This window comes from Cottoperca gobio, chromosome 9, assembly GCF_900634415.1.
Source record: "Cottoperca gobio chromosome 9, fCotGob3.1, whole genome shotgun sequence".
NCBI lineage: Eukaryota > Metazoa > Chordata > Actinopteri > Perciformes > Bovichtidae > Cottoperca > Cottoperca gobio.
The window spans coordinates 204,413-215,212 of NC_041363.1; the positions used below are offsets into that span (position 1 = coordinate 204,413).

At 48.6% G+C, this 10,800-nt stretch overlaps 1 protein-coding gene across 1 annotated transcript in view; it reads left to right on the forward strand.

The window, feature by feature from the left end:
* Positions 1 to 6,984, forward strand: part of LOC115013429 (fibrinogen C domain-containing protein 1-like) — a 13,258-nt gene extending 6,274 nt beyond the window's left edge. Inside the window, exon 8 of the mRNA XM_029439730.1 lies at positions 6,920 to 6,984. Within this exon, the coding sequence (XP_029295590.1) occupies positions 6,920 to 6,984 (65 nt within the window). The remainder of the gene's footprint in view (positions 1 to 6,919) is intronic.
* The last annotated feature ends 3,816 nt before the right edge of the window (positions 6,985 to 10,800 follow it).

Here is a 10,800-nt window from a genome sequence, read left to right on the forward strand (position 1 = left end):
AGTAGCACTGACTCTGATGTTAGCTAGCAGTAGCACCTGACTCTGATGTTAGCTAGCAGTAGCACCTGACTCTGATGTTAGCTAGCAGTAGCACCCTGACTCTGATGTTAGCTAGCAGTAGCACCTGACGCTGATGTTAGCTAGCAGTAGCACCTGACTCTGATGTTAGCTAGCAGTAGCACCTGACGCTGATGTTAGCTAGCAGTAGCACCTGACGCTGATGTTAGCTAGCAGTAGCACCTGACTCTGATGTTAGCTAGCAGTAGCACCTGACTCTGATGTTAGCTAGCAGTAGCACCTGACTCTGATGTTAGCTAGCAGTAGCACCTGACGCTGATGTTAGCTAGCAGTAGCACCTGACGCTGATGTTAGCTAGCAGTAGCACCTGACTCTGATGTTAGCTAGCAGTAGCACCTGACTCTGATGTTAGCTAGCAGTAGCACCTGACTCTGATGTTAGCTAGCAGTAGCACCTGACTCTGATGTTAGCTAGCAGTAGCACCTGACTCTGATGTTAGCTAGCAGTAGCACCTGACGCTGATGTTAGCTAGCAGTAGCACCTGACTCTGATGTAGCTAGCAGTAGCACCTGACGCTGATGTTAGCTAGCAGTAGCACCTGACTCTGATGTTAGCTAGCAGTAGCACCTGACTCTGATGTTAGCTAGCAGTAGCACCTGACGCTGATGTTAGCTAGCAGTAGCACCTGACGCTGATGTTAGCTAGCAGTAGCACCTGACGCTGATGTTAGCTAGCAGTAGCACCTGACTCTGATGTTAGCTAGCAGTAGCACCTGACTCTGATGTTAGCTAGCAGTAGCACCTGACTCTGATGTTAGCTAGCAGTAGCACCTGACGCTGATGTTAGCTAGCAGTAGCACCTGACTCTGATGTTTAGCTATCAGTAGCACCTGACTCTGATGTTAGCTAGCAGTAGCACCTGACTCTGATGTTAGCTAGCAGTAGCACCTGACTCTGATGTTAGCTAGCAGTAGCACCTGACGCTGATGTTAGCTAGCAGTAGCACCTGACGCTGATGTTAGCTAGCAGTAGCACCTGACTCTGATGTTAGCTAGCAGTAGCACCTGACTCTGATGTTAGCTAGCAGTAGCACCTGACGCTGATGTTAGCTAGCAGTAGCACCTGACTCTGATGTAAGCTAGCAGTAGCACCCTGACGCTGATGTTAGCTAGCAGTAGCACCTGACTCTGATGTTAGCTAGCAGTAGCACCTGACGCTGATGTTAGCTAGCAGTAGCACCTGACGCTGATGTTAGCTAGCAGTAGCACCTGACGCTGATGTTAGCTAGCAGTAGCACCTGACGCTGATGTTAGCTAGCAGTAGCACCTGACTCTGATGTTAGCTAGCAGTAGCACCTGACTCTGATGTTAGTTAGCAGTAGCACCTGACTCTGATGTTAGCTAGCAGTAGTACCTGACTCTGTTAGCTAGCAGTAGCACCTGACGCTGATGTTAGCTAGCAGTAGCACCTGACGCTGACAGTAGCACCTGACGCTGATGTTATCTAGCAGTAGCACCTGACGCTGATGTTATCTAGCAGTAGCACCTGACGCTGATGTCATCTAGCAGTAGCACCTGACGCTGATGTCATCTAGCAGTAGCACCTGACGCTGATGTTAGCTAGCAGTAGCACCTGACGCTGATGTTATCTAGCAGTAGCACCTGACTCTGATGTTAGCTAGCAGTAGCACCTGACTCTGATGTTAGCTAGCAGTAGCACCTGACGCTGATGTTAGCTAGCAGTAGCACCTGACGCTGATGTTAGCTAGCAGTAGCACCTGACTCTGATGTTAGCTAGCAGTAGCACCTGACTCTGATGTTAGTTAGCAGTAGCACCTGACTCTGATGTTAGCTAGCAGTAGTACCTGACTCTGTTAGCTAGCATTAGCACCTGACGCTGATGTTAGCTAGCAGTAGCACCTGACGCTGACAGTAGCACCTGACGCTGATGTTATCTAGCAGTAGCACCTGACGCTGATGTCATCTAGCAGTAGCACCTGACGCTGATGTCATCTAGCAGTAGCACCTGACGCTGATGTCATCTAGCAGTAGCACCTGACGCTGATGTTAGCTAGCAGTAGCACCTGACGCTGATGTTATCTAGCAGTAGCACCTGACTCTGATGTTAGCTAGCAGTAGCACCTGACGCTGATGTTAGCTAGCAGTAGCACCTGACGCTGATGTTAGCTAGCAGTAGCACCTGACTCTGATGTTAGCTAGCAGTAGCACCTGACGCTGATGTTAGCTAGCAGTAGCACCTGACTCTGATGTTAGCTAGCAGTAGCACCTGACGCTGATGTTAGCTAGCAGTAGCACCTGACTCTGATGTTAGCTAGCAGTAGCACCTGACGCTGATGTTAGCTAGCAGTAGCACCTGACTCTGATGTTAGCTAGCAGTAGCACCTGACGCTGATGTTAGCTAGCAGTAGCACCTGACGCTGATGTTAGCTAGCAGTAGCACCTGACTCTGATGTTAGCTAGCAGTAGCACCTGACTCTGATGTTAGCTAGCAGTAGCACCTGACTCTGATGTTAGCTAGCAGTAGCACCTGACTCTGATGTTAGCTAGCAGTAGCACCTGACTCTGATGTTAGCTAGCAGTAGCACCTGACGCTGATGTTAGCTAGCAGCAGTAGCACCTGACGCTGATGTTAGCTAGCAGTAGCACCTGACGCTGATGTTAGCTAGCAGTAGCACCTGACTCTGATGTTAGCTAGCAGTAGCACCTGACTCTGATGTTAGCTAGCAGTAGCACCTGACTCTGATGTTAGCTATCAGTAGCACCTGACTCTGATGTTAGCTAGCAGTAGCACCTGACTCTGATGTTAGCTAGCAGTAGCACCTGACTCTGATGTTAGCTAGCAGTAGCACCTGACGCTGATGTTAGCTAGCAGTAGCACCTGACGCTGATGTTAGCTAGCAGTAGCACCTGACTCTGATGTTAGCTAGCAGTAGCACCTGACTCTGATGTTAGCTAGCAGTAGCACCTGACTCTGATGTTAGCTAGCAGTAGCACCTGACTCTGATGTTAGCTATCAGTAGCACCTGACTCTGATGTTAGCTAGCAGTAGCACCTGACTCTGATGTTAGCTAGCAGTAGCACCTGACTCTGATGTTAGCTAGCAGTAGCACCTGACGCTGATGTTAGCTAGCAGTAGCACCTGACGCTGATGTTAGCTAGCAGTAGCACCTGACTCTGATGTTAGCTAGCAGTAGCACCTGACTCTGATGTTAGCTAGCAGTAGCACCTGACGCTGATGTTAGCTAGCAGTAGCACCTGACGCTGATGTTAGCTAGCAGTAGCACCTGACTCTGATGTTAGCTAGCAGTAGCACCTGACTCTGATGTTAGCTAGCAGTAGCACCTGACGCTGATGTTAGCTAGCAGTAGCACCTGACTCTGATGTTAGCTAGCAGTAGCACCTGACGCTGATGTTAGCTAGCAGTAGCACCTGACGCTGATGTTAGCTAGCAGTAGCACCTGACGCTGATGTTAGCTAGCAGTAGCACCTGACTCTGATGTTAGCTAGCAGTAGCACCTGACTCTGATGTTAGTTAGCAGTAGCACCTGACTCTGATGTTAGCTAGCAGTAGTACCTGACTCTGTTAGCTAGCAGTAGCACCTGACGCTGATGTTAGCTAGCAGTAGCACCTGACGCTGACAGTAGCACCTGACGCTGATGTTATCTAGCAGTAGCACCTGACGCTGATGTTATCTAGCAGTAGCACCTGACGCTGATGTCATCTAGCAGTAGCACCTGACTCTGATGTTAGCTAGCAGTAGCACCTGACGCTGATGTTATCTAGCAGTAGCACCTGACTCTGATGTTAGCTAGCAGTAGCACCTGACGCTGATGTTATCTAGCAGTAGCACCTGACTCTGATGTTAGCTAGCAGTAGCACCTGACTCTGATGTTAGCTAGCAGTAGCACATGACTCTGATGTTAGCTAGCAGTAGCACGTGACTCTGATGTTAGCTAGCAGTAGCACGTGACTCTGATGTTAGCTAGCAGTAGCACGTGACTCTGATGTTAGCTAGCAGTAGCACGTGACTCTGATGTTAGCTAGCAGTAGCTTGTTGGTGCTACCGTCTCTGCGTAGAAGAACAGCCGCAACACAGGCTCATGTGCGCCCTCTTCAGTGCGGTAGAGTACTGTCTGCCTCACCTGCTGTTTTTTCACTGTGGTTTTATGTCACATCAGCAAGACTAAATATGTTGCACACAAAGCCAGGACGCATAATAAAAGTGTCTGTAAACATTATATTGGCGACATACAGAGAGACAGCAACAGGCACGCGCCAAATGCATGCGCTCAACCTAGTTTGTGAAGGATTGCGCAATCCGAGGGGAGGCTCTCCTTTGTCTGAGCAGAGAATACGCAAATTCAGCGGTTTTCACTCTAATAATCATCAAAATTAATGGAATCATACAGAAAATGCAGTTTTAGCAGACCAGTCGACAAATATACATTTATATTTTATTATTTGTTTTTTTTTAGCTTTCATACTGTAGAGGCAGAGCCTCCCCTGACCGCACATCCCTGATGAAACCTTTGTTCTCTTTGTGAGAATGTAGGAACGTTTTTCACTGTTTACATGTGAAGCTGTGTTTACAGAACCTTTAGTCTCTCTGGTCCGTTGGGGTCTCAGAAACGCAGTAACCACCTGAATCTAAGAATGTTGTGTTTGAGTCCTTCATGTCTACATAGGGAGTCCGCCATGTTTCCACCTAGGCCTTCAGTGATGTCCTACACAGTCCTACCTGAAATATTCCCCCTCTTAATACCATCATTATGCTCTAGAAACTATACATGTAGACAGAACGCAGTATAACCGGGCGTTGCATCACCCTAACAACAGAGTTATATTAATATTTAGAAACATTTAGTTGTAGCATTCCCAGCAGTACACTGTGCAGCGCCTCTCGGAGGCTGTGAGCCGGGGGTACCGCTCGTAGTTAGTGATTTGAAAGTGGCGGACAAACCCTTTTCCCGGCTGTGATAGGCGCTAGCGTCGGGGTTGGCCGTTCTCTTCTCACGATGTCTAGCTTTTCTTGAAAAGTTCGTCTTGAAAATGGCGTTGTAATTATATCTGCGACCACATCGATCTCTCCTTCTTCAGCCATTGTGGGTTGAAAACAAACAGCTTGTAGAAATCTACATGAGCTTGTTCAAAGGTTGCTAGCTCTGCATAGCTCTGCCTCTCAATAGTACGTATCCAATCAAAAGACGTGCACGTGCTGACGTTATCGTATGCCTGCTAGCTGGCCCCGGTGTCCCCAACTCGACATCTGATTGGTTAACGCCACAGTTTTGTCTCCGTTCACTTTAAGCGACAGGCGCCCGCACTGTTGATTCTGAAGGCCTCAGGGCAGATCTCGTTGACCCTGGCAACACATCATGGCTGAAATGTGATTGGATAAAAGCTCTAACGTAAAGGCCAGCCCTCCAAATCTCCATCTGAGGCTGGAAGCAGCGCAACCAAGAGGAAAGCTATGAAATGAAGAGAATAGACTCTGGGGAATAATTTAATACATGTTTGTGGAAAAAATACATCAAAATTAAATTTATATTCTGATGATGTTTAGGCCAGCAGAGAAGGCCTTGCTGGCCCTGACGGCCGCCACTGGTTTCTACAGTATCTCCGAACAACCCGAACTCTAGTGGGCGTTCACTAGTTCACACGTTCACACATCTTTAAAGTCTGTATAAAACCAGTGGATGTAGTCACCGTCCACTGGTTTGTGGAATACAGATTTGAAGCCTTGAGTTTGTTTTTTTGGCCGTCGTCATCTTGTTTTTGGCTGAATAATAATAATACATTTTATTTGTAAAGCGCCTTTCCAAGCTAAAAGCAATCTCAAGGCGCTGTTTCGGTGCTGTGGGCGGAACGGAAACCAAACTTGAATTTCTCAAAGAGGCAGTTGGCTTTGAGATGGTCCTGAAGCTGGGCAGCAACTACTTTTTCCAATACCTTTGATAAAAATGGCAGGTTGGAGATGGGCCTGTAGTTTGTGAGGACATCCGGGTCTAAGGTGGGTTTTTTTAGAAGAGGTCTGATGACGGCAGTTTTTAGAGCAGATGGGACATGACCAGTCTGGAGCGAGAGGTTAATGACTTTGGTGATCAGGGGGCTTAGAGCACAAATGTTGGAATTTACCAGGGCTGTGGGAAAAGGGTCCAGGGCGCAGGTGGAAGGTTTCATCCTGCAGATGACGTCCTCAACCTCTTGCTGAGAGATCTCCAAGAAGATGCGAAGAGGCGGGAAAATCCCAGGCTGTGGGTTGACAGCAGGGACAGACTGAGCGGAGGAGCTGGAGAGAAAAGAGCAGATGGTGTCGACTTTAGTTTTGAAGAAAGTAATAAAGCTATTGCACTGCTCTTCTGTGGTATCGGTGTGTGAGAGAGTTTGTGGCCTGAGGAGATGACTTATGGTGGAGAACAACTGCTTGGAGTTTCCAGGGTTTTTATTGATATTGGAGTAGAACTGTGTCCGTGCGTTTCTGAGTGACTGAGTAGCTTTTTGGTGTTCTTGAAAGGCTAATCTATGAACACTGAGTCCAGATTTTGAGAAACGCCTCTCCAGTACACGCCCAGCTGCCTTCATGTTCCGTAACTCTGAAGTGAACCAGGGGGCTGAGTGTGAGAAGGTGACTGTCCAAGTTTTCACCGGAGCATGGAGGTCGAGGATATTACTCAGTGTTCTATTGTAGAAATCCACTGATTCACTAACTGTTGTGAAGTTTGCAGAGGGGATTTGAATGCAGGTCTTTGACTTGTACTGAAGTATTTGTACACTTTTACAGGTAAAGCTTATTTGGTGTTAATGAGAACTAATCGTAGCAGGTTTGTGGTTCTGAGCTCTTATTGTTAGTTTCTCATGAAGTTGTGTTTGTGTGTTTTTAGGTGCAGCTGTCCAGATCTCTGCTGGCTGGACGGAGAGAAACCAGGACAGACTGTCTGTCTGCTGAGGACAGTAACACACACTGCAGCACAACCAGCAGGTACACACACTGCAGCACAACCAGCAGGTACACACACTGCAGCACAACCAGCAGGTACACACACAGTAGCACAACCAGCAGGTACACACACTGCAGCACAACCAGCAGGTACACACACAGTAGCACAACCAGCAGGTACACACACTGCAGCACAACCAGCAGGTACACACACAGTAGCACAACCAGCAGGTACACACACAGTAGCACATACAGCAACACAACCAGCAGGTACACACACAGTAACACAACCAGCAGGTACACGTACAGTAACACACACTGCAGCACAACCAGCAGGTACACACACAGTAACACACACTGCAGCACAACCAGCAGGTACACACACAGTAACACAACCAGCAGGTACACACACAGTAACACAACCAGCAGGTACACACACAGTAGCACACACAGCAACACAACCAGCAGGTACACACACAGTAACACAACCAGCAGGTACACACACAGTAACACAACCAGCAGGTACACGTACAGTAACACACACTGCAGCACAACCAGCAGGTACACACACAGTAACACAACCAGCAGGTACACACAGCAACACAACCAGCAGGTACACACACAGTAACACAACCAGCAGGTACACACACAGTAACACAACCAGCAGGTACACACAGTAACACAACCAGCAGGTACACACAGTAACACAACCAGCAGGTACACACACAGTAACACACACTGCAGCACAACCAGCACGTACACACACTGCAGCACAACCAGCAGGTACACACACTGCAGCACAACCAGCAGGTACACACACTAACACAACCAGCAGGTACACACACAGTAACACACACTGCAGAACAACCAGCAGGTACACACAGTAACACAACCAGCAGGTACACACACAGCAGCACAACCAGCAGGTACACACACAGTAACACACACTGCAGCACAACCAGCAGGTACACACACAGTAACACACACTGCAGCACAACCAGCAGGTACACACACAGTAACACACACTGCAGCACAACCAGCAGGTACACACACAGTAACACAACCAGCAGGTACACACACAGTAACACAACCAGCAGGTACACACAGTAACACAACCAGCAGGTACACACACAGTAACACACACTGCAGAACAACCAGCAGGTACACAAAGTAACACAACCAGCAGGTACACACACAGTAACACACACTGCAGCACAACCATCAGGTACACACACAGTAACACAACCAGCAGGTACACACAGTAACACACACTGCAGCACAACCAGCAGGTACACACTGCAGCACAACCAGCAGGTACACACAGTAACACACTGCAGCACAACCAGCAGGTACACACAGTAACACACTGCAGCACAACCACCAGGTACACACACAGTAACACAACCAGCAGGTACACACAGTAACACACACTGCAGCACAACCAGCACGTACACACACTGCAGCACAACCAGCAGGTACACACACTGCAGCACAACCAGCAGGTACACACAGTAACACACACTGCAGCACAACCAGCAGGTACACACAGTAATACAACCAGCAGGTACACACACAGTAACACACACTGCAGAACAACCAGCAGGTACACACAGTAACACAACCAGCAGGTACACACACAGCAGCACAACCAGCAGGTACACACACAGTAACACACACTGCAGCACAACCAGCAGGTACACACACAGTAACACACACTGCAGCACAACCAGCAGGTACACACACAGTAACACAACCAGCAGGTACACACACAGTAACACAACCAGCAGGTACACACAGTAACACACACTGCAGCACAACCAGCAGGTACACACAGTAACACAACCAGCAGGTACACACACAGTAACACACACTGCAGAACAACCAGCAGGTACACAAAGTAACACAACCAGCAGGTACACACACAGTAACACACACTGCAGCACAACCAGCAGGTACACACACAGTAACACAACCAGCAGGTACACACACAGTAGCACACACAGCAACACAACCAGCAGGTACACACACAGTAACACAACCAGCAGGTACACACACAGTAACACAACCAGCAGCTACACGTACAGTAACACACACTGCAGCACAACCAGCAGGTACACACACAGTAACACAACCAGCAGGTACACACAGCAACACAACCAGCAGGTACACACACAGTAATACAACCAGCAGGTACACACACAGTAACACAACCAGCAGGTACACACAGTAACACAACCAGCAGGTACACACAGTAACACAACCAGCAGGTACACACACAGTAACACACACTGCAGCACAACCAGCACGTACACACACTGCAGCACAACCAGCAGGTACACACACTGCAGCACAACCAGCAGGTACACACACTAACACAACCAGCAGGTACACACACAGTAACACACACTGCAGAACAACCAGCAGGTACACACAGTAACACAACCAGCAGGTACACACACAGCAGCACAACCAGCAGGTACACACACAGTAACACACACTGCAGCACAACCAGCAGGTACACACACAGTAACACACACTGCAGCACAACCAGCAGGTACACACACAGTAACACAACCAGCAGGTACACACACAGTAACACAACCAGCAGGTACACACAGTAACACAACCAGCAGGTACACACACAGTAACACACACTGCAGAACAACCAGCAGGTACACAAAGTAACACAACCAGCAGGTACACACACAGTAACACACACTGCAGCACAACCATCAGGTACACACACAGTAACACAACCAGCAGGTACACACAGTAACACACACTGCAGCACAACCAGCAGGTACACACTGCAGCACAACCAGCAGGTACACACAGTAACACACTGCAGCACAACCAGCAGGTACACACAGTAACACACTGCAGCACAACCACCAGGTACACACACAGTAACACAACCAGCAGGTACACACAGTAACACACACTGCAGCACAACCAGCACGTACACACACTGCAGCACAACCAGCAGGTACACACACTGCAGCACAACCAGCAGGTACACACAGTAACACACACTGCAGCACAACCAGCAGGTACACACAGTAATACAACCAGCAGGTACACACACAGTAACACACACTGCAGAACAACCAGCAGGTACACACAGTAACACAACCAGCAGGTACACACACAGCAGCACAACCAGCAGGTACACACACAGTAACACACACTGCAGCACAACCAGCAGGTACACACACAGTAACACACACTGCAGCACAACCAGCAGGTACACACACAGTAACACAACCAGCAGGTACACACACAGTAACACAACCAGCAGGTACACACAGTAACACACACTGCAGCACAACCAGCAGGTACACACAGTAACACAACCAGCAGGTACACACACAGTAACACACACTGCAGAACAACCAGCAGGTACACAAAGTAACACAACCAGCAGGTACACACACAGTAACACACACTGCAGCACAACCAGCAGGTACACACACAGTAACACAACCAGCAGGTACACACACAGTAGCACACACAGCAACACAACCAGCAGGTACACACACAGTAACACAACCAGCAGGTACACACACAGTAACACAACCAGCAGGTACACGTACAGTAACACACACTGCAGCACAACCAGCAGGTACACACACAGTAACACAACCAGCAGGTACACACAGCAACACAACCAGCAGGTACACACACAGTAACACAACCAGCAGGTACACACACAGTAACACAACCAGCAGGTACACACACAGTAACACAACCATCAGGTACACACACAGTAACACTGCAGGACAACCAGCAGTTACACACAGTAACACAACCAGCAGGAACACACAC